The 22,631-nt window shown below is 47.3% G+C and overlaps 3 protein-coding genes across 7 annotated transcripts; 2 read left to right on the forward strand and 1 right to left on the reverse strand.

Annotated features, from left to right (window-relative positions):
- The first annotated feature begins 678 nt into the window (after positions 1-678).
- Positions 679-1,972, forward strand: IER3 (immediate early response 3). The gene is made up of 2 exons (XM_079148456.1): positions 679-934; positions 1,046-1,972. Exons 1-2 carry the CDS (start codon positions 725-727, stop codon positions 1,304-1,306), a joined length of 471 nt encoding a protein of 156 aa, XP_079004582.1. The 5' UTR covers positions 679-724; the 3' UTR covers positions 1,307-1,972.
- Positions 1,973-2,389: 417 nt separating this feature from the next.
- On the forward strand, positions 2,390-17,767 carry FLOT1 (flotillin 1). 5 transcript variants are annotated; one of them, XM_079148450.1, is made up of 13 exons: positions 2,439-2,580; positions 2,915-2,971; positions 3,223-3,298; positions 3,386-3,476; positions 3,769-3,912; positions 4,043-4,162; positions 4,250-4,345; positions 4,731-4,883; positions 12,920-13,101; positions 13,292-13,337; positions 13,465-13,602; positions 13,836-14,000; positions 15,043-17,767. In XM_079148450.1, exons 2-13 carry the CDS (start codon positions 2,929-2,931, stop codon positions 15,070-15,072), a joined length of 1,284 nt encoding a protein of 427 aa, XP_079004576.1. In that variant the 5' UTR covers positions 2,439-2,580; positions 2,915-2,928; the 3' UTR covers positions 15,073-17,767. The 5 variants fall into 5 exon arrangements, with proteins under 5 accessions (XP_079004575.1, XP_079004574.1, XP_079004576.1 ...); XM_079148451.1 differs by having other exon boundaries at positions 2,453-2,580; positions 2,735-2,971; XM_079148452.1 differs by having other exon boundaries at positions 2,462-2,580; positions 2,895-2,971.
- Positions 17,684-21,551, reverse strand: TUBB (tubulin beta class I). The gene is made up of 4 exons (XM_079148455.1): positions 21,326-21,551; positions 19,842-19,950; positions 19,203-19,313; positions 17,684-18,918 (listed from the first exon to the last, which is right to left on the reverse strand). The coding sequence occupies exons 1-4, from the start codon at positions 21,380-21,382 to the stop codon at positions 17,861-17,863; spliced, it is 1,335 nt and encodes a 444-aa protein (XP_079004581.1). The 5' UTR covers positions 21,383-21,551; the 3' UTR covers positions 17,684-17,860.
- Positions 21,552-22,631: the final 1,080 nt, after the last annotated feature.

Here is a 22,631-nt window from a genome sequence, read left to right on the forward strand (position 1 = left end):
TGCTAAGGTAGGCAGGGCTGTGTCTGTGCTACTATGTTTTCTTACTTTTAAAAATTGTCTTTTTGGTACTGGGGATGGATACCAGGGACACTTTAACACTGAGCTACATCCCCAAGCCCTTATTTATTTATCTATTTACTTATTTAAAGGCAGGGTCTTGCTAAGTTGCTTAGCTCTCCATTAAGTTGCCCAGGCAAGCCTCGAACTTGTGATCCTCCTGTATCAGCCTCCCCAGTCACAGGGATTACAGGCGTATGCCGCTGTACCCTATGTGGCCAGAAGTATGTGCTATCCACGCGTACCTGGTGTGTGACTGTGTGTTCTAACTGTGGTTCCTTGACCTTGCAGGGTCAGTATTGTTGAATGATGCCATGTCTCCTTTTGTAAGCACCCCAGCCGCTTCACGATGGTGGCTGACCCATCTCCTAAACATTAGTGGGCCTTGCTCCAGCTGCTACATGCTTTGACATGTGTCTGCCCCCTGGGATCTCACCCACCAGTACTCACGACTCACACGCACAACGTGCACTTGGGCACCTAGAGAAGCACAGTCCAAGTCTCCACCCACTCCCTTTGCTTAACTGTTGGAATTTCCAGCCAGCTCTAGCCAAACGCTCCCCTGCTGCGAGAGGAGGAGTTACAAGAGCCCGCCCAATTCTCTAGTGTATTTAACCAGCTCTGCCTGGCGGTAGGTCAGCACTCAGCTTTATCCTCCTCAGCGAAGATGTGTCACTCTCGAAGCTCGCTCCCCACCATGACCGGCCTGCGGGCCCCGTCCCCTGCCCCCTCCACCAGTCAGGGACTCCGGCGGGGCTCCGGCCCCGAGATCTTCACCTTCGATCCTCTCCCAGAGCGTGCGGTAGCCTCCACCACGCGTCTCGGCGCTTCTCGTGGGCACCGAAAGCGCAGCCGCAGGGTCCTCTATCCTCGAGTGGTGAGTATCTCCGAAGTGGGCAAGCCGGGGGACACGCCGCCCAGGTGCCCTGGGGAACGACTGGACTCCGGGACTTTGACCTAATCTGTCCCCTTTTTTGTCTCTTCTCAGGTCCGGCGTCAGTTGCCAGCCGAGGAACCGAACCTTGCCAAAAGGCTCCTCTTTATACTTCTAGCCATCATCTTCTGCCAGATCTTGATGGCTGAAGAGGGCGTGTCGACACCCCTGACTCAGGAGGACATCCCCAGCCCTGCGTCCCCTGTGCCCATCCCTGCTCCTCCAGTCCTTGAGCCCCTGAATCTGACTTCGGAGCCCTCGGACTACTATCTGGACCTCAGCACCTTTCTCCAGCAACACCCAGCTGCCTTCTAACCTGAAAAACCCAAGAAACACCAGGCGTATCTGGTGCGTGAGAGCGTATCCCAAACTGGGACTCCCAAGGCAACTAGAACTCAGAACACTAACAACCAAGACCAGGCCGACCGACCGGTGCTTGGGGCGAGGCCGAGGCAGACACGTCCGGGTTAGGCCCAGTAGGAAGGAGAACGGCGTTAACTTATTTGTCACTACGCCTAATTAATATTTATATGTATTTATGCATGTCCTCCTCGGTGATGGAGGGATGTAATATTTATTTTAACTTATGCAAGGGTGCGAGATATGCCCCCCTGCTGTAAATGCAGATCTTTTTGGTATTTATTGAGCCTTGTGAGATTGGTGGAGGCAGGGCGCCTAGAACTGAGGCAGAGTGGGGAGAGAGGGGAGGGGACGGGTGGGATGACGCCGAACTGGGAATTAAGCATGGTGGTGGGTCGTAGGTTTAGTGGGTGATACTCCCGTTCTCCAGCATCTCAACTCTACAGGTCTACTGTGTGAGACTTAGGCAGACCATTGGGAACAAGGTCCACGGCCTTCAATCTCGAAGTTTCCCCTTAGGGGCAGCGGCGGGGTTGGGCGTCAGAGGGCTGTTAGGAGGCGGCAGTCGGAGGTCGCCCAGTATGTTCTGTGAACACAAATAAACTTGGTTTACTGACAACAGTCCTCGGAGTGTATCTTTGCCCGCGGCGATTCCCCACTACCCATCTTCAGGCACCAAAGACTGGCGGGAGGAGCCGTGGACACGTCCCCAGTCCGCGCCTCTCCCCGGCCACGAAACCCATTTCCAGAGAGTCACGGGCCAGATCCGGCAGCCGGATGCAGTCATAAGTTGCCCAGACTGCGGTTTTACCAGTTAGCCCGCAGCAAACCCGAGATGTGGCAACCTTCCTTACTCTAGAAAGCCTGCAGCCGGCACCGCGGGGCGGGGCGTGAGGGGCCTGGGCGGGGCCCGGGGCTCCGAGAGCTGAGCGGGCGGAGGCAAATGGGCCCCACCCGGGGACTGGCAACCCCGGGAAGCTGCCAACCTGCGGACCCGAGCGGGGCCTGCCGGGAAAGGGGCGGACCGATCGCGCCGGGCGGAGGGGTTGGTCCGCGGCGGGGGCGGGGTCGCGTCTGCCGCAGCAACAGGGCGCGGCCCGGTTGCGGGGCGCGCGTGCGGGCCCAGCTTCCAGGAAGGCGGGTTCTCCGCGTTCCTGCTCGGCTCTCAGGCTCTGCACGCCCCCGCCCTTCCGGAGACCCCGGCCTCGCTGCCTCCCGCTTCTGGGAAGGTGAGTGGGGGAGGGGAGATGGAGCCTGGGGCTGCAGAGGATATGTGTGGTGAGCAAAGGTCTGCTGGCCCCTAGGCGCTGGAGGGCTTAATCAGATAAAAGGGAAAGGGGACGCACGCGGTGAGAAGGGAGTAACCGTAAGCAATTGGGGAAGGGTCGCTGGGGATCTTAGGGATTTCACGGAGAAAAGACTTAGCGGACCCATGGGCACGGAAGGAACTGAACGTTAGCGGACACAGACTGGGTGGGCCTGTCGGAAAGGGAAAAGATTCCCTCCCTTGGCCGCTGCAGCGCTCCTTTCCCATCCGCAAAAGGTTCTTCTCCCTCTCTCCAGCTCCGGTTTGAACCATGTTTTTCACTTGTGGCCCAAATGAGGCCATGGTGGTCTCTGGTAAGTATTCTCTTTCCCACAAGTGACCCCCAAATCCCTATAAATCTAGTCTCTGCCCCTTCCCCTACCAGCTTCCGACCCTAAGCTTCTGCCCCCTCGTGACCTCAAACTACCCACTTGGAACTCCCAACTCCAAGGCCCAGGCTGCCAACAGCTCCCAGATCCCCTCCTGTGGGTTGTTCCTACCCTCAAGTTCTTCATTCTAACACATCCTGGTGCTACCATGGCTGCATAATGCCTTCACCTTGCAGGTTTCTGCCGAAGTCCCCCAGTCATGGTGGCTGGAGGAAGAGTCTTTGTACTGCCTTGCATCCAGCAAATTCAGAGGTAAGTAACAAGGGAACCAGAGAAGGGGAACCTCAGTTTTCACTCTATGCTCTTTTTCTTACTGTCAACCGCTTCTTTTTCCCATAGAATTTCTCTCAACACACTGACCCTCAACGTCAAGAGTGAAAAGGTTTACACTCGCCATGGGGTCCCCATCTCAGTCACAGGCATTGCCCAGGTGAGGCTGTCAGAGCCTTTCCCCACCAAAGTCCACTTTTCAGCCTCACTGTCCCACACATTAAGAATTTTCTGACCATGGCCTTTTCAACATCTGCCTGCCAAGAAAAGTGTCTCTGCTACTATCCTACTCCAACCACCCCAAGGCACTTGGTCCTCCTTCTCTTGCTCCCTGAGATGGAAGAAACTGCTCTTAGAGGCTCCCCCTTCTCTCCCTGCTTCTTCCCTGGCTTTATGAAACCTAATGACATTCCTCCCCCTCCACCCCACCCCCATCCCTACTCTGGCTGCAGGTGAAAATCCAGGGGCAGAACAAGGAAATGTTGGCGGCTGCCTGCCAGATGTTCCTGGGGAAGACAGAGGCTGAGATTGCTCACATTGCCTTGGAGACACTGGAGGGCCACCAAAGGGCTATCATGGCCCACATGACTGTGGAGGTGAGCTTGGGGGCAAGGAAAGAGTCAGTAGAGATGCCAGACCGAGTGGAAGTTAACCACCCAGCTAATCTGTGAGAGACAGTGGATCTGAGAGTTTAAATTCCTTCTTCCTACCATTCTCTTGTTCTAGGAGATCTATAAGGACAGACAGAAATTCTCAGAGCAAGTTTTCAAAGTAGCCTCCTCAGACCTGGTCAACATGGGCATCAGCGTGGTTAGCTACACTCTGAAGGACATTCACGATGACCAGGTGAAACTAGGCAACTGATCCTTCCCCACTTCCTTGCTCCCATCTCAAACCCTCATGACAGCTCTGGTTTTTGCACCTCTCCCACAGGACTATTTGCACTCTTTGGGGAAGGCCCGAACAGCACAAGTCCAAAAAGATGCCCGGATTGGGGAGGCAGAAGCCAAGAGAGATGCTGGGATCCGGGTGAGAGATGGCAGTGGCTCTGTCATCATAGGCTTATTGGACACACAGTGAAAGATAGGTAGAAGGGGCAGAGCTGATGAGACTATAGAACTGGGTTGACAAGAAGCCAGGTACAGCTATGTACTCATGCCTATAACCCCACCTATTCTGGAAGGCCAAGGCAGAAGGATTTAAAAAAAAAAGGATTGGGGGGTGTAGCCAGTGGCAGAGCACTTGCCTAGTGTGCATGGTTCTGGGTTCAGTTTTCAGTACTACAAGAACTGGGTTAGCAGGAGAAAATGTGAGGCCTGGGGTAAAAGCAGTGAAGCCTGGTAAGGGGCAGGCTGTCATCCATGGCTTTCCTCACTCTACCCTGACTTTTCCTACCTGATCATTATTTGGATAGGAGGCTAAAGCCAAGCAAGAAAAGGTGTCTGCTCAGTACCTGAGTGAGATCGAGATGGCCAAGGCACAGAGGGACTATGAGCTGAAGAAGGCTGCATATGACATTGAGGTCAATACTCGTCGAGCACAAGCTGACCTGGCCTATCAGCTTCAGGTGAGAGCCACCACACTAAGCAGATAGTCAAGCTGCTTATTGCCCCTTCCCATTTCCTCCCATGCTCTCCATCCCAGCATACCACTATTTATCATTCTAACTTTGATCTTATTCTGGATCTCCTTTTCTGACCCACCTCCCCCCATGTGAAGAAGAACTTAAAATACTAAAATTTGTGCTGAAAATCGAAGGAAAGGCATGAAGGGATATGATAATAAGGCTGATCATGTTTGGGGTAGGCAGTACCCTGTACAAGGGCACCGGCTGAGAGGATGAACCAGAGATAAGATGCAGCCCATGCACCACTTGCCAGGCTGTGCACTGGCGTGGGTCTGCATCCACAAAGAGGAAGGAGTACCTTTTTCTAATTTGCACAAGAGCATCCAATACGCTAATAGCAACCCTAGTGATCAAGGCAGAGTGTGAGGAAGGAAAACATGGACATGGACATTGAATTCTGCAAAGTGATCTATGGGCAGCCCTTAATATTGCAGGGAGGTATAATCAATTCCTATTATTCATGGATTCCATATTTGAGAATTTGCCTATTTACTAAATTTATTAGTAACCCCAAAATCAGTACCTGAAGCATTTTCATGGTCATTGGCAAATATTGAGCAGAATAGTGAAAAATCCTAGCTGCCTGATGCTTAGCTTGCAGACAAGGTTAAACAAGGAGATGCTCTGCCTTCTTGTTTCAGCTTTCACACTATAAACAGTGTCATTTTCATGGCATATTTATTGCCACACTTTTTGCATTTTTTGTGCTTTTTGTTGGTGATTTTGCTATTTCAAATGGCCCCCTGGGGCTGGAAATGTTGCTCAATGTTGATTGCTTGACTAGTATGCAAGAAGCTCTGGATTTCATTCTTCAGCACACAAAAATAAATAAATAAATGAAAATAAATCAAATAGGCCAGGCATGGTGGCATACACCTGTAATCCCAGGGGGTTGGGAAGCTGAAGCTGGAGGATTGCAAGTCCGAGGCCAGACTCACCAACTTAGCAAGGCCTTAAGCAGCTTACTGAGACCTTGTTTCAAAATAAAATATGTCTGGATATATGGCTTAGTGGTTAAGTGCCCCTGGGTTTAATGCTGGTAGCAAGAAAAGAAAAAAAGTCAAGTGGCCCCCAAACATAGTGCTATATTGCTATCTGGAATCTCTTAACACATGAAGCTGTGATGTGCCTTTTAGAGAAAATATGTGTTTCATAAGCTTTGTTCAGGCATGAATTGACAGTGGTAGACATGAAGTCTATGTTACTGAATCAACTATAATATTTTATAAAGTGGCTTTAAACAGAAACACATAAAACAAGGTTATGTATTGATTGGTTGATAAAAATGTTATGATTAGCCAGGCATAGTGGCACACACCTGTAATCCCAGCAACTTGGGAGGCTAAGGCAGGAGGATTGCAAGTTCAGGACCAGCCTGGGCAACTTAGTAAGACCCTAAGCAGTTTAGGGAGACTCTGTTACAAAGTAAAAAACAAAAAGTGACCCTGGTTCAGTCCTCATTACCAAAAAAAAAAAAGCTATGATCAGAGGCTTACAAGAATCTGACCCACATTTCTCTTAGGAACAAAATGAGTTATTAGCTAATTCAGTGTTCATGGCTATTTTACAAAACAAAATTGTGCTAAATAACAAGAGTCAACTGTATTTTTGAAACTTTTACCTAAAGGATAGCAACATCGTTAATTTTGCTTTTGCCAGTGATACTAACTGAAAGTACATATCTTTAGTTATGATATGGAATTTCAGCATGGTTTGACAGGTTATTGGGGATGGTATACTGATTTGTTACTCAAAGTGTGGTCCATCCAGAAGCAGCAAGAACTTTGAGAAGGTTCTTGGAAATACAATATCTTAGGCTCCAGTCTAGACCAATTAAATCAGAATTGGTATTTTAACAAAATCCCAAGGTTATTTGCATGTATGTTGAAGTTTGTAAAATATCACATAATAAAAACTACTAGCTTATGGTGAGACTGTGGATATGGTTCTTTTTATTTTTTCTTCTGGGTATTGAACGCAGAGGTGCTCTACCAATGAGCTACATCCGCAATCCTTTTTTTCCATTTTGAGACGAAGTCTCGCTAAGTTGCTTAGGCTGGCCTCCACTTCGTGATCCTCTTACCTCTGCCTCCTGAGTTTCTGGGATTATATGCCACCATCCCTGGCTGGTAAAATGTTTGTATTAGTCTCTTTTCTGTCACTATAACAAAATAGCTGAGATAATAAACTATGAAGAGAAAAGATTTATTTTAGCTCACAGTTTTGGAGTTTTCAGTCCATGATTGGGCTTGTAGCAAGGTACTATCATGATGGGAGTGTGGTATGGAGCAAAACCGTTCACCTCATGGCCTTGACCTAACAGAGTCTCACAAGGCCCCAACTCCTAAGGGTTTACCACCTCCCCAGTAGTATCACCAAATCATCACAGTTCCTAAACTTCTTAACAAGGCTTTCCTTGCCTGCAAATCTAGGCATGCTGGATGGGCTCCGTTCAATTTTTATCTGTTTCTTATGTGCCAGGCACTGTGCTAGGTACTCACAAAATAAGGATTCATTTAGCAAATAACCTATTTAGTGTCTACATGTGACACATCTGTGTGTGGGGCCAGGGAGTGGGGATGCTACTAGGAATTGAATCCAGAGGCACTTTACCACTGAGCTACATCCCCAGTCCTTTTTATTTTTTGGTGTGAGAAAGGATCTCACTAAGTTGCCCAGAGCCTTACCAAGTTGCTGAGGCAGGCCTCAAACTTGTGATCCTCTTACCTCAGCCTCTTGAGTCACTGGGATTACAGGCGTGCACCACTGCACCTAGCACAGAGATTATTTTGAAATTGAAGATGAATATATGAATGAGACAGAAAAGATTCTTGTTCTCATGAAGCTTGAGTTATAACAGAGGAAACTGCTAATAAACAAATACATGACTTCTCAGGCTATCATTATCTGGATTTTTTTTTCCTCCTTTTTTTGCAGTGCTAGGAATCAAACCCAGGACCTTGTGCAAGCTAAGCACATGCTACCACAAAGCTGCATCCCCAGTCCTTATAATTATCTTACCTAAGTCCTGTGAAGGAAATAAACAGGGTGATGTGAAATCTGTGGGGAAGTCTGTATCGGATTGGGGGTGTACAGAGAAAGTGTCTATGAGGAAGTGATATTTGAGATAAAACCAGAAGATTGAGAAAGAGCTGTCAAGGTAAGGAGTTGTAGGTCAAGAACATCCTCGGTTAGTTCTGGTTAAATAGAAATGTAGTTGGGCTCAGTAGCACATGCCTATAATCCCAATACTCAGGATTCTGAGGCAGGAGGATTGAAAGTTCAAGGCCAGCCTGAGCAATTTAGCAAGACCCTCAATCAAAATAAAAAAATAAAAAGGATTGGGGATATGGCTTAGTGGGAGAGCACTCCTGGGTTCGAGCTCAGTACTGCAAAAAAAGTCATGTGGCTGCACACAGTGGTGCATGCCTATAATCCCAGCTACTTGGAGACTGAGGCAGATCAGTGGCAAGTTTGAGGTCAGCCATGGCAACTTAAAGAGACCCTGTCTCAAAATTAAAAAAAGGACTGGAGATGAAGGTCAGTGATAGAGTGCTTATCTAGCATGAATGAGGCCCTGGCTTTATCTGCAGTACCACCAAAACAAAAATAGTCATATGTCCCTAATGTCTAGGGAAAGGGACCAGTAAGTGCAAAGGCCCTGAGATTGAGCTTCGTATGTCTGAGGAACAGAAAGGATATATCCGATCTGATGTGATTGTTGTGCTAAGTGTGAGAAGGAGAAGCAGGTAGGACCATATAACAAAGGGTTTGGGTTGAGACAGAAGAGAATTCAAAGCACAATGGAAAAAGCTATTAGAGAACATTATGATCTAGTTCACAGTTCACTGTGTGTGTAATGCTAATCTACATCCCCAGCTCTATAAGTTTACATTTTTTAAGGATCATTTAGATTGCTTTGTGGAGAATGAATTGTCAAAAGAAAAAGACAAGATGTGTTGACACTAGCTACTTGGGAGACTGAGGCAAAAGGATCACTTGAACCCAGGAATTTGAGTGCAGACTGAACAACAGAGCAAGATCCCATCTTTAAAGAGAGAGAGAGAGAGAGAGAGAGAGAGAGAGAGGGAGGAAGCAGAAGATGAATTGAATCTGTTTCAAAAATGATGTATTGACTGGGCATAGTGGTGAACACCTGTGATCCCTGTAACTAGGGAGGCTGAGGCATGAGGATCACAATTTTAAGGCTCAGCAACTTAGTTAGACCCTGTCTCAAAATTTAAAATGAAAGGGTCTAGGGATGTAACTCAGTGGTAAAGGACCCCTGAGTTCATTCCTTAGTACAAAAAAAAAAAAAAAAAAAAAAAAAACAGATGTGTTGAACAAATGAAGCTAAATTATACTTTCTAAAAATTTCACTTAACTGCAGAGTGATTTTTTTTAAAGGTGTATATGGAACAGAAACCACAGCATAATTTGAAAGCTAGAGATCAGTGGTAGTTGACCAAACTGGTCTGAGTGCTGAGCTTGACAAGGAGGAGGAAAATGAGAGGATCTAAGGCTCAGGAGCTAGCAGCACCAGGTGCCCCAGGAGCTATAATAACCATGGTGACATAAGGAGGAACAGGAGCAAAGTAACTTCTGATTAGTGCCCTTTTCTGGTCCTCTACTCTAGATAATGGCTCCTCCCCTTCCACAGAAGCACTGATTGTTAGAAGAGAGTAAAGCAGGGGATGTGACCGTGAAGTGATTATGAAGGGATGGGGTAAGCCTTTTGAATACTAAGTGCTGGCAGCCAGCCCCTTCAACCCCACACAGCTCCCAAAGCTCCATCTTCCAAAAAAGAGATGGGAGCACTGCTCTGGGGAACATGACCAGTTCAAAAGGAAAGACAACGTCCTGAATTGGAGACTTCTCTAGTACATGGTCTGCTCTGATGACCCCCAAAAGAAAGTCAAAGTCAACAAGGCTCCCCATGCACTTAGAGCCTCCTTGTAGTGTCTGGACACTCTTTACTGGGAAGAGACAACCAGGAATTACCTGATCAATGAGTAGATCCTCCAGTGTGGAAGACAAAAGAGCAAAATGACTTGAAGGATACATAATATGCAGGGAGAAGAAGGCTTAAAAAAAGAAGGGCTGGGGCTGGGGAGATAGCTCAGTTGGTAAAGTGCTTGCCTTATAAGCACAGGGCCCTGGGTTTAATTCCTCAGCACCACAAAAAAAAAAAAAAAAAAAAAAGAAGAAGAAGAAGGGCTGCTCCTTGTCAGGGCATGTGCTTAGGCTTGGGTTCAATCTTCAGCACTAAAATAAAAACAAACAAAATGTCCTCAGTGAGACAAGAGGAGAGTTCAGGGTCAGGAAATCAGAACATAGAAAACAAAACAAAAGGGCACTTAGAAGCTAACAAGGTGGCAGAAATGGAAAAGAAAAAAGTAAAAAGAAAAACATTGGAAGAAAATTCTAGTGAACTTCTCAAAGAAAAAAAAAGAATTTGGACATATTAATAGGATAAGAATATTACAAGCCAGTCCAGGAGCTCCAGCTCCAAATCACCAATGGAATAATTCAGTTATTCAGAATATTTGCACTGAAGGGCATGTATATAAGAATTCCTTTTATTTAGACAGATTTGGTAAGAAATTGCCTGACGCAATGAATGGAAAATATCTACATCAAAGAACATCATTGTGAAATCTCAGAACACTTAGGACAAAAAAGAGAAAGAGATCTAAAACCTTCCAAAGAAAAAGAACAGATCTCAAACAAAGGGCTAGGCATCAAAAAAACAAAAGCAAGCCAAGCACAGTAGCCCACACCTATAATCCCAGGGACTTGGGAGGCTGATACAAGATCGTAAATTCAAGACCAGGCTCATCAATTTAGTGAAACTAAGCAACTCAGCAAGACCCTGTCTCAAATTAAAAAATAAAAAGGGATATAACTGAGTAACAAAAATAATAAATAAATAAAATTAAAACCCTACAACAACAAAAATGACTTAAATTTTCTTAAGATGGAAGATAGTGGGAAAGTGCCTTCAAACTCCTGATGGGAAATTTGTTCCAGCATAGGAACCTGTTCTCAGCTTAATTGTTCAAATGGAAGGGTAGAATAAAAAACTCAGAGAAGATCTGTAAAAAAAATTTTTGTCTTCATGTTCTATCTGAGAGAGCTACTGGAGGTTCAGTTGCACCAAAAGGTAGGCATAAACAAGAAAAGGGGGGTTAAAAAAAAGGAAAGAGTTGGCGACAGGATGCAGGGACTCCAGTATAGGAGAGAAGTGATCCTACACACTGGTATAGAAGGCAACCAGTCCAGTTTGGAACTGTTTTGAACATTAGAGATCAAAGACAGTACAGGACACCATATCCAGAATTAAGAGATGGGTCCAAAAGAAGGGAAATGAACCATCATTCGTACTAATGAGACCTATAGGTCTGATGGTTTGTGGCTGAGCTTGAGTAATAGGACTATGAAGAAGTGTATCTGTGCCTGGTACCTCTCCTCAACATCTTGGTAAGAGCCTTCTGATCCCTGTACACTATAGGAATAAGAAAATCTGCTTAAATAAGAGGAATTTTGTATATATACACAGTCTCATAGATATTTAGAGTGTCCCTGGAAGAATACACAAAAAGCAGATCACAGCTGGGCACAGTGGCACACACCTGTAATCCTCGCTACTTCGGGAGGCCAAGGCAGAAGGATTGCAAGTTTGGAGCCAGCCTTGGCAACTTAGACCCCATCTCCCCCCCGAGTACTGAGGATTCAATCCAGGGTCTTGCACTTGCTAAACAAGTGCTCCACCACTGATCTACACCCCAAACCTCAATTTTTTGGGGGTGCTGGGGATCGAACCCAGGGCCTTGTGCTTGCAAGGTAAGTACTCTAACGACTGAGCGATCTCCCCAGCCCCCCAAATTTTTTTTAAAAAGTTTTTAGAATGGACTGAGGATATAGCCCAGTGGTAGAGCATTGCCTAGCATGCACAAGACCCTGGATTCAATCCCCAGTATGGGGGTGGGAGGGCAGGTCACAGTGGTTTCTTCCTGAGAAGGTTTGGGGAGAGATGGGAGGAAACATTACTTCATATCATCTACTTTTTTCTTTTGAATTTGAACCATATGCAAAAGGTAAAAATGAAAACCATACCAAGATATCCTCCCACTTGGCAAAAAAAATGTCAGTCTGTTGCATTAGTTGGGGCTGGAATTGATGGTGGCACACACTAAGTTATGGCAGTAAAGATGGAGAGGAGTGGGGCTGGGGTTGTGTAGCTCAGTGGTAGGATTCTTGCCTAGCTTGTGTGAGGCACTGGGTTTAATTCAGAGCACTGCAAATAAAGGGTTATCAATAACTAAAAAAGTATTAAAAAAAAAAAAAAGATGGAGGGAGATGGATGGATTTGAGTGAAAATGTGAGGTAGAAGATAGCCACCAAGTGCTAGCACCCTCAAGGTATTTGTACTGTAGAGGGAGACAATGGTAGAACAGATTAATATGTAAGCTCCAGGGTCGCTTAACCCCCTGCCTGAGGGGAAAGAGAGACCAGGTCCTAGGCCCACCCAACTCTGATGCTGAGGCTTCAGATCCCAAACTTTTCTTTTAGGTACTGGGATTGAACCCAGGGTTACTCTACCACTGAGCCACATCCCCAACGCTTTATTTTGTTTTTTTATTTTGAGACAGCATCTCACTAAGTTGCTGAGGCTAAATTGGAACTTGTAATCCTCCTGCCTCAGCCTCCTAAGTGCTGGATTTACAGTCATGCGATCCCTAATTGGCTAGATCCCTAATCTTTGATACTGGATCCGAAGAGGGCCATGAGGCTGCCCCAGGGCCCTGCCTTGGTTCAGTACGGTAAAGAACGCCACTGTACAGGCTGGGCAGACTGGGAACCGATTTCATGGACCTAATCCTATTTTTATGCCCCACCCTCGGGCCCTGGTCTGTCTGGTTCCTCCTGGGCGCTTGGCTCTTCAGCTCTGACTTTGAGGGCCCCCTCAAACCCAGGTGGCCAAGACTAAGCAGCAGATCGAGGAGCAGCGGGTGCAGGTGCAGGTGGTGGAGCGGGCCCAGCAGGTGGCGGTGCAGGAGCAAGAAATAGCACGCCGAGAGAAGGAGCTGGAGGCCCGCGTGCGGAAGCCCGCGGAGGCTGAGCGCTACAAGCTGGAGCGGCTCGCGGAAGCGGAGAAGTAAATGCGCCCTCAGTGGTTCCCTTTTGACTCCTCTGTCGCGGGCACCGCCGGATGGAGAGCCAAGGCCTTCCCCACCAGGGCTCCCATGGAGTTTGGGTTGCAGGGTCTTTTGTCTCCCTGGTGCTGGGCGTTTCTCCTGGGAGCAAGGACCCCTCTGCTCCTCCCTCCACTTCCTTTCTGTCCCTAGGTCCCAGCTGATTATGCAAGCAGAGGCAGAAGCCGAATCTGTGCGGGTGAGTTAGGATGTGGCTCCTTGGTGGCTTGTGGAGGGAGTGATTTGTGGGTTCCTGCGTGACCTTGGGTTTCTTGTTCTTAATTATTCCCATCTATTCCACTGCCAATATTTTGTACCCTGGTCAGATGCGTGGGGAAGCCGAAGCCTTTGCCATAGGGGCCCGAGCCCGTGCAGAGGCTGAGCAGATGGCCAAGAAGGCAGAAGCGTTCCAGCTGTACCAGGAGGCTGCCCAACTGGACATGCTGCTAGAGAAACTTCCCCAGGTCTGGGGGTAGTTTGGGCTCTGGGAGAGGAGAAGTCAGAACCAGAGATTGAGGGGTGAGATGAAATAAGGAAATTGGGGAGAACCAAGCTAGGGGACATTAAATTAGGGGTGGGAATTAAAAGCCAGGGACCAAAGTGGGAAAGCATGATCAGTAGGACAAGGGTCTTAAAGTTGTTTGATGAGGGGTGTGGCCAGATCATGGGCACTCACAGGGCATGTTTCACCTATCAGGTGGCAGAGGAGATCAGTGGCCCCTTGACCTCAGCCAATAAGATCACACTGGTGTCCAGTGGAAGTGGGACCATGGGGGCAGCAAAAGTGACTGGGGAGGTACTGGACATCCTAAGCTGCCTGCCGGAGAGTGTGGAGAGACTCACAGGTGTCAGCATCTCCCAGGTGAGTCTCTGGGGTGAAGAATTGCTGAGTTTCTGTTATGTGATGGAGTAGGCCTAGCATTTCACTGGCTTCCAAGAGGCCTGGGAATCCAGACATTATCTGCTTTCTGTGTGTCAGACACACTAATAAACTTCTACATAGACAGGTTTGTGTTTTAAACTACCTTTAGGGTATGTAGCATTTTACAAAGTGAAGAACACTACTTCTGACTTATAAAGTTAACAGCCCACTCATAGCTGGTGAGGCTGGGGCCTGTGTCATTGTTCCACTAGTGCAGGGAACTAGTTGCAGCCTGTTGATAATGAATTAATTCCAAGCCATATTTATCACTGCTTTCCTTGGTGTCTCAGTTTATTCACCTGTGGATTATGGTAGAGGTCAGAGAACAAGCTCTGTAACACTGTTTTGGTGCAAATTCTGGCGCTAATGCCTGCTAGCTTAACCCTTCTGTATCTGTATCCTCACCTTAAAATCGAGTTAATGGTAGAAACTACCCTCTTGAATTGTTAAGCAAGAGTTAGATGGATAACTGAGCGGTAAGTGTGCCCAGCACTCACAAGGTCCTGAATCCTACTCTGCACCACACCCACCCCCCCAAAAAACTTTCTGAATTGTTAGAAAGATTGAAGAAATACTTGCAGTGGTCAGAACAGTGCCCTGTGTAGAAAGCATTATGTGTGTGTTAAATAAAAAATATGTATACAGATGAAAGTATTGGATCATACCAGTGACTTTCAAGCTGGGTTCCTTGGAGCCTCCATGAGGCCTGCAGTACATGATAAAGAGCCAAGGGTATTCTGTGTAAGCAAAACTGTAGCCCCCTCTGCCCTCTTCAGTGACCTCTTTTTTTTTTTTTTTTTTTTCCTTCAGTGACTTTTTATACATGGGTCTTAATGACTTTGCTTGGGTAAAGAGTCAAGGCAGTGTACCAGAAAGATTCCTGGACTTAAATGTCCTCCTTATACCCCATTTATCTGAGTGGGGGACTGGGAGATCAGAGTACCTGATTTCCAAGTGTCACCTATTCTTGTCTTTTTGCCAGGTGAACCACAAACCCTTGCGAACAGCCTGAGCCCTCAGCTCATGCCAGTGCCCAGCCTCCAAGTTGCCTGAATGGTTCTGATGCATGCATCCCAACTGACCTCTCAGAGGTTGTCTTTTGACAGTGGGGTTCCCCTACCATCTCTCCTTGCCAATAGCCTGTGCCTTGCCTTGAAGGGGGTTGCTCCCCTTCCTGAACCCAGGCTGTCATGATTATCAGTACCCCAGGGGTCCCATGAAGCCTTTGATGATCCCATTCTACCCCACCCCAACTTATTTATCTTCCTAATTAAAACAGATTGTCTGAGCCTGTTGTCTAGGATTCATTCGATAAAAACTGAGGAATGGTCTGGAGGTTCTTACCAAATAAACTGCTTATTAAGTACTGAAACTTATGAAGTTAATAGAATCAATTCAAAATGGATGCTACAATGTAGCTTGCTTCCTTGCATTTAATCAGCTTTCCATACTGGAAGAAAACCGAGTTATTTGTACACAATTAAGAGTTGTAGTTAATTTTTCCCCCAACATGTTGGTTGTAGTCAGAAAAGCACACTAAGGATCTGGGCATGATGGCACACACCTGTAATTCCAGAGACATGAGGCTGAGGCAGGAGGATCACAACTTCAAAGCCAGCCTTAACAGTGTAGCAAGACCCTGTCACAAAATATTTTTTTAAAAAAGGATTGGGGACTATGAGCATAGCGGTGCACACCTATAATCCCAGCAGCTCTGGAGGCTGAGACAGATTTGCAAATTCAAGGCCAGCCTCAGCAATTTAGCAAGGCTGTAAGCAACCAAATCTGAAAAGTAAACTCAGTGGTAAAGTGCCCTTGGGTTAAATCCCCAGTACTAAAAGGGGCCAGGGGCGGAGGAACTGGGAATGAAGTCCAGTGATAAGGTGACCCTGGGTTCAATCACAGGAAGATAGAATGTTAAGAATTGTTTAAGTTCTTAGAATTACTGAAATCATGGCTGAGGAAAATAATTCTACCCTCCCTGGATATCCGAAGGGGATTAGTTTCAGGATTCTACTCCCAATACCAAAATCCATGTATGCTAAATTTCCTGTACAAAATGGTGCAGTATTTGCACATAACCTACATATCCTCATGCATACCTTAAATCATCTCTAGATTACTAGTAATATCTAATACAATGTATATCTTATGTAAAAAGTTGATCTGTATTGCTTAGAGAAAAAACAAGAAGTCTTACATGTTTGGTAGATATTTTCAATCTGAGGTTGAGTCTGGGTATATATAACCCAGACCTGGAGGGTTAATTGAGCTGCTAGGGTAGAAGCTACTTGGCTTCAAACCCAGTCACAGAAAACCACCACAGGTATCCATAACCAAAGGAGTCCTGGTTGGGCTGTATCATTTATAAGAGCTAAAATAGGGGCCCAACCCTTTTCTGGGTGGGGCCGCAAGTTTGCATTTCAAGTTCCCAGGGTATGCCCCTGTTAATCTGGAAACCATGTGCTGACATTTGAACTTATGCCTATCCCAGTTACTTGACTGGTACTGATGGGATGGGTTCCTGATTCTGCCCCCCTGGAGATAACCTGCCTTCTCCCTTATGTGTATTCTTTGCTTTATCCCCAGTGGCCTTAAGACTGCCCAGATTTTCCCTTGAATATGTATCTGCTTTCATAAATAAACCTCTAATGATTTGGGGCAGGGAATGGGGTGGAGGAGGTCAGAAAACAAGGTATAATGAGGGCCAATTAAATGTGATGTTCTCATCAGTTTAAGGACAGCAGAATGTAACTGAACTTTGGAACCCATTCCTCCACTGGCAATCTTCCCTAAATGAGCACACATCTGGCATTTTTTTTTCCAATTCCGGTTTATTTTTGGCTCTTGGGGCAATGTCATCTTTTCAATATGAAAAAAAGCAGCAAGTTCAACACAAATTAGAAATCTGAAGTGTAGGATAGGACAGAATCAAGGGTAGAAAGGAAAAAGCAATAGCAAGAGTTGAGATGTTTAAAAAAAAAATGCTTCTTGTTGCCCCTCCTCTGGAGAGTGACTCACATTTAAGTGAAGTTATTTTTGGGGGGCGGGGGAAAAGGGTTAAAATGGTGGGGGTTGGGGAGGACACATCCGGAGGCTTAGGGACCAAGGCTGGCCTTCTCCCTTTTGAAATGCACTGAGGGAGAGAGGTAAAGCAAAAGGGGAAGGATTCACACCTCCCAGAGTGGGGCAGATACTTCCAAAGGGAGAGCACAACTCAGGACATCTGAGAGGGAGGCTGCAAATGGAAATAATACTGTTAACATCTCTCCTGAAGCTGAGAGATGGTCCAAGGAAATGCGTGAAAATGACTTTAAAAAGCATGGATTCCCCTCTTTAAAACTGTCCTAAAATGGAAAATCCCATCACTATCACAAGTGATTTCTACCTGCTGCTGCCTTCTACCTCTTACTAATTAGCCTTAGGATGGTGGCCACTGACTGCATTTTCAGCACCTGGCTGGTTCTAAATGGGATCTGGACAAGACACAGCTTCTTGGGAGAATCATTTTGGAAACAGGAGATATTAACTGGACAGATGTGAAATGTGGGTGCCAGAAGGAAATACAAGGTAACCCAGAATGGGAGAGATCTAAGTTTGCCAGATTGGAGAGAGAGGAGACATTCAAGAAACAAATATTTATTGAGCGCCTAATATGTGTCAGGCACTGTTCTACACCCCACCCAAAAGGAAATAAAAAAGGGGGGCAGGGAGAAAGAGGCGACAAACACAAATTCTGAAGAAAGGGGCAGCTGAAGGCTGAGGGAACTGAGAAGCCTGAGGTGACAGGGGGAGCTGCCTTAGGCCTCCTCTTCAGCCTCCTCACCGAAATCCTCTTCCTCTTCTGCGGTGGCATCCTGGTACTGCTGATACTCGGAGACAAGGTCGTTCATGTTGCTCTCAGCCTCGGTGAACTCCATCTCGTCCATACCCTCACCTGTGTACCAGTGCAGAAAGGCCTTTCGACGGAACATGGCAGTGAACTGCTCAGAGATGCGCTTGAAGAGCTCCTGGATGGCTGTGCTGTTGCCAATGAAGGTAACTGCCATCTTGAGGCCACGAGGTGGGATGTCACAGACAGCTGTCTTGACATTGTTGGGGATCCATTCCACGAAGTAGCTGCTATTCTTGTTCTGCACATTCAACATCTGCTCATCTACCTCCTTCATGGACATCCGTCCACGGAAGACAGCAGCCACGGTGAGGTATCGACCATGGCGGGGGTCACAGGCAGCCATCATGTTCTTGGCATCAAAGACCTGCTGGGTGAGTTCAGGCACGGTGAGGGCCCGATACTGCTGGCTTCCACGGCTGGTAAGAGGAGCAAAGCCAGGCATGAAGAAGTGGAGACGTGGGAAGGGCACCATGTTGACTGCCAACTTGCGGAGGTCAGCATTGAGCTGGCCAGGGAAGCGGAGGCAGGTAGTGACACCGCTCATTGTAGCTGAGACGAGGTGGTTCAGGTCCCCATAGGTTGGTGTGGTCAGCTTGAGAGTGCGGAAGCAGATATCATAAAGGGCCTCGTTGTCAATGCAGTAGGTCTCATCAGTGTTCTCTACCAACTGATGGACGGAGAGGGTGGCATTGTAGGGCTCAACCACAGTATCGGACACTTTTGGTGAAGGTACTACACTGAAGGTGTTCATGATGCGGTCAGGATACTCTTCACGGATCTTGCTAATGAGCAGGGTGCCCATTCCGGAGCCTGTGCCCCCTCCCAGTGAGTGGGTCAGCTGGAAGCCCTGCAGGCAGTCACAGCTCTCTGCCTCTTTGCGCACCACATCCAGGACTGAATCAACCAGCTCAGCCCCTTCTGTGTAATGGCCCTTGGCCCAGTTGTTACCTGCCCCAGACTGACCTGGAATGGGGTTAGAGGGAAAGCTTAATTAATCACTTACGGAATAGAAGGCACATGTTTCTACCTTTCAACTTTCAGGAAAATTCCTTTTGAGGTAGCTCTTTTCTCTTTCACCTGTGATATATTTTCATGACCTCCCAGATAAGGCAGTTGTTGTCACCACTCTCCACTTCAGATTTTCCTATATAAATTCTCCAGTACAATAATCACATAACTTTTGCTTTTTCTTGCATCTAAATAAGTTGAATATGACGATATCTACTAACAACATCTGCATAACTCACCAAAAACAAAGTTGTCCGGTCTGAAGATCTGGCCAAAAGGACCAGAGCGAACAGAGTCCATAGTCCCAGGTTCTAGATCCACCAGGATAGCTCGAGGAACATATTTGCCACCTACAGGGAATCAGGTAGATGTGTGAGAGCTGGCGGTGGGGAAGGTTAAGCAATTGATGTTAGGAGACTCAGATTCAAATTTGTCATGCCAAGCCCTGCCACCAGGTGGCAGCAGAACTAATCTTTGGCACCTTTATGGTGGATGCCTAAAGAGAATGATAGATTCATCCAAAGGGGATAATGGGTCCCCAAGAATGGAAAGAGCTGAAAACAGTGGCTCATGCCTGTAATACCAGCTGCCTGGGAGATTGAGGCAAGAGGATCCTAATTAGAGGGCAGACTAGGCAACTTAGGTAAGACAGTGTCTCAAAATACAATTTTAAAATAGCTGGGATTCGGAGGCTGAGAAAGGAGGATCACAAGTTTAAAGCCAGCCTCAGCAATTTAGCAAGACCCTATCTCAAAAATAAAACATTAAGCGCCCTGGATTCAATATCTGGTACCAAAAATAAATAAAAGAACGAATGGGAAGAGATCCTACAAGTGGAAAATAAATAGAATCCGACTTCCCTGGGCTCCTTCCCTCACCTGTGGCTTCATTGTAGTACACGGAGATGCGGTCCAGTTGCAAGTCGCTGTCCCCATGGTAGGTACCGGTGGGGTCGATGCCGTGTTCATCACTGATCACCTCCCAGAACTGCCAAGGAAGAGCAATGAGGCCTCAACAGCACAAATCCCAGCCAACTATGCCTCCCCACGGGATCTGCATTCTAGATGGGTTCGTGGTAAGCCCTGTTTTAAGTCCTGGCAATCCGTTATCTGCCTGCCACACCTTTGCCCTAGGCACGTGCACACTCGGGAAAACGGTAGCTTTCGTTGCTCGGGATGTTAAGACGATATGCTGCTGGAAGGCATGACGTTTGCTAGCATGCGTGAACGCATGGAAGGGTTACCCGTTCCCCAGGCTGGGAACCGCCCTTACGCGCCGCGCACAAAAGGCCAGGGTCTGAGCAACAACGGGCTGTCGCAGTCGACCACCTCCTCCCTCCACGTGACGGCAGCGCACGCGCACGTAAAGAATCCGACAAAAGATGTAGCGCGTGGGCGGGGCTAAAGGCAAATTCCGCGCGCTTTAGGAGCGGCACTCCGCTCCTGCTAGCGCGTCCCCGCCGGCGGGCAGGGCTGCATTGTCCCCGCGCGCCAGGGGCGCCTGGTCCCCGCCCCCCGCCGGGCCCCGCCCTTCGGCTACAACGTAGCAGCCGCACTTCCTCTCTGCCCCTCCCCCGCTACACTGTAACCGCGCGCAAAAAAAAAAAAAAAAAAAAAAAAAATCCCCCCAAGGCCTCGGAATTTTATTCTCTGGCCAGCTTTTTTCCCCCCCAACTTGTTTTATTCTTTCTCCCACATCTAGCCCAGGGGAATTCAAAGAAGCAGCCCCATCATCTTGTCCCTCTAAGTATCTGTTGACGCCCTCTTAGAGGCAATGAAAGTAAAACGAATCCCCTATATATATTATTCTTCCATCCACAAAAAGACGGGAACGCCCCTCAGGGATCGCAGGAACACAGGAGTCCCTGATCCTTTGTGAAGGCTTACGCGCAGTGTAGCCCACCCTGGTGCATCGTGTCCCCCACCTTTGCATTGGGACTCTCTGCAGCTGCCCGCCCAGCCTCGCCCCTTCCCCCGCCAATTTTGCTCTACAGAGCCCCGCCAAGCGGGGGGAGGCGGGATGCACATGGGGAAAACCTCGCCTCGCTTTGTCTTGGACCGTTTCCGCATCTCTCCTCCCTGGTCCTTGGACCGTTACAAAAATCCCCTTTTAAGAAAGACCTGACAGACCCTCAGTCTTCCAGGACCCTGAACCTGAAAGGTCCTTTTAATAGCTCTTCCCAAAAATATGCCTGCCAAAAGAAATTCCCCGTTTTTCAAAATCAAATGCTACTACTAAGGTGTATATTTACATGTAAAAAACTTTTGGAGGGCAAAGCTTAAGGAGAGTGCAAATGTCCCCACAACCATCCTTCGAAATTAATCGGGATTTCCCTTCTAAGAAATATAATTAAAATTCTTACCTTGGCACCGATCTGGTTGCCACACTGACCAGCCTGGATGTGCACGATTTCCCTCATGGCTAAAATTTATTTTAATATATTTTTGCTCGCCTCAATGTATGTTCGGGGCAAGGAAATATGAAATTCGTTTTCTGTGCTGGTCGCGAGTTGAAAGGATGGAACGTGCACCGGAGGATGGAGCAGCGAGATCCGAACGCGACGGCAAGAAGATTCTGAGAGGCAGAAGAGCTGGGAGGGCGAAGGAGGGAAGGCGGGCAGGGCGGGGCGCGCGTGCGCCAGGGCTGGGAGGCGGGAGAACGGCGCCCGCTGGGCGGTGGGGAGACAAAGCCTCCTGGAGCCTGCCGCTGATTAGTCGATGTAGATCATGTACCAAATGGCCATTGGTTTCTGCGCCAGTGGACTAGCGCAGTTCTCTCTGGGAGTCGTAGTCCTCTATTGTTGTCCACGCTGCAAAATGAAGTTACGAATGGGTGGGTACTGGGTATTTTGCTTTTTGTGGTTTTCTTATTTTTTAATGAATAATGACCTTACACAAAAATTCTGTGTCAGAGGTTTGTGTGGGTTTTGTGTGTGTGTGCAAAAATTAAATCGTTTTTGGTATTCGGGAATTGGGAAGTCTGGGGTTCCAGGAGTTGGGAGGTGGGGTAGGCACGCCCTGAAAGCTGCCCACTGCGGTAGCTCTCGGGAAGATAGGAATGCTTAGCTCAGCGAAAACTGGGAGAATTGTCGCACCCTCCTCTGCTACATACATCTAGTCCTTTGGTGACCCTAGGCAGGAACTTCAGCAAAATGTCGTTCCCCCAGACACCTCAGGAAAAAGGAAGGGGTTGTCCTATTTCTTTGGGAAGAATGGTTCAAAAAAAAAAAAAAAAAAGAAGAAGAAGAAGAAGAAGAAAAAGAAAATTGCAGCAAGTGTTTTTCAGAATAAAGAGGTTACCTGGAGGGAATGCTGAAGGAATAAATTGAATAGTTTAGCGAAACTGAGATCTAGAATTTATGGAACTAGAAGTCTCCGTTCACGATGGGGATCGGGGCGTTAGGAAGAATTTGAAGATACTTTGGTCATCTTGTCAAAAAGGAACTATGGGGCGAGATGCCTGATAGAATTTCAGTGTCTTTCCAACCTGCCTTTATTAAACAGTTAAATGAAGTCAGTGGTTTGTCGGTTTTCTAATTTCAGTGACCAGGTGTGGCTATTGCATAGCCCCAAGATTTAAAAGGTGGGGACGAGGAAAATGGGATGGGCTCAAGTCTGAACCCTTCTGCTTCTTCCCAGTGAAACACTCATGTGATACGAGGATACAAA

This window comes from Sciurus vulgaris (assembly GCF_902686455.1).
Source record: "Sciurus vulgaris genome assembly, chromosome: 7".
Taxonomy (NCBI): Eukaryota; Metazoa; Chordata; class Mammalia; order Rodentia; family Sciuridae; genus Sciurus; species Sciurus vulgaris.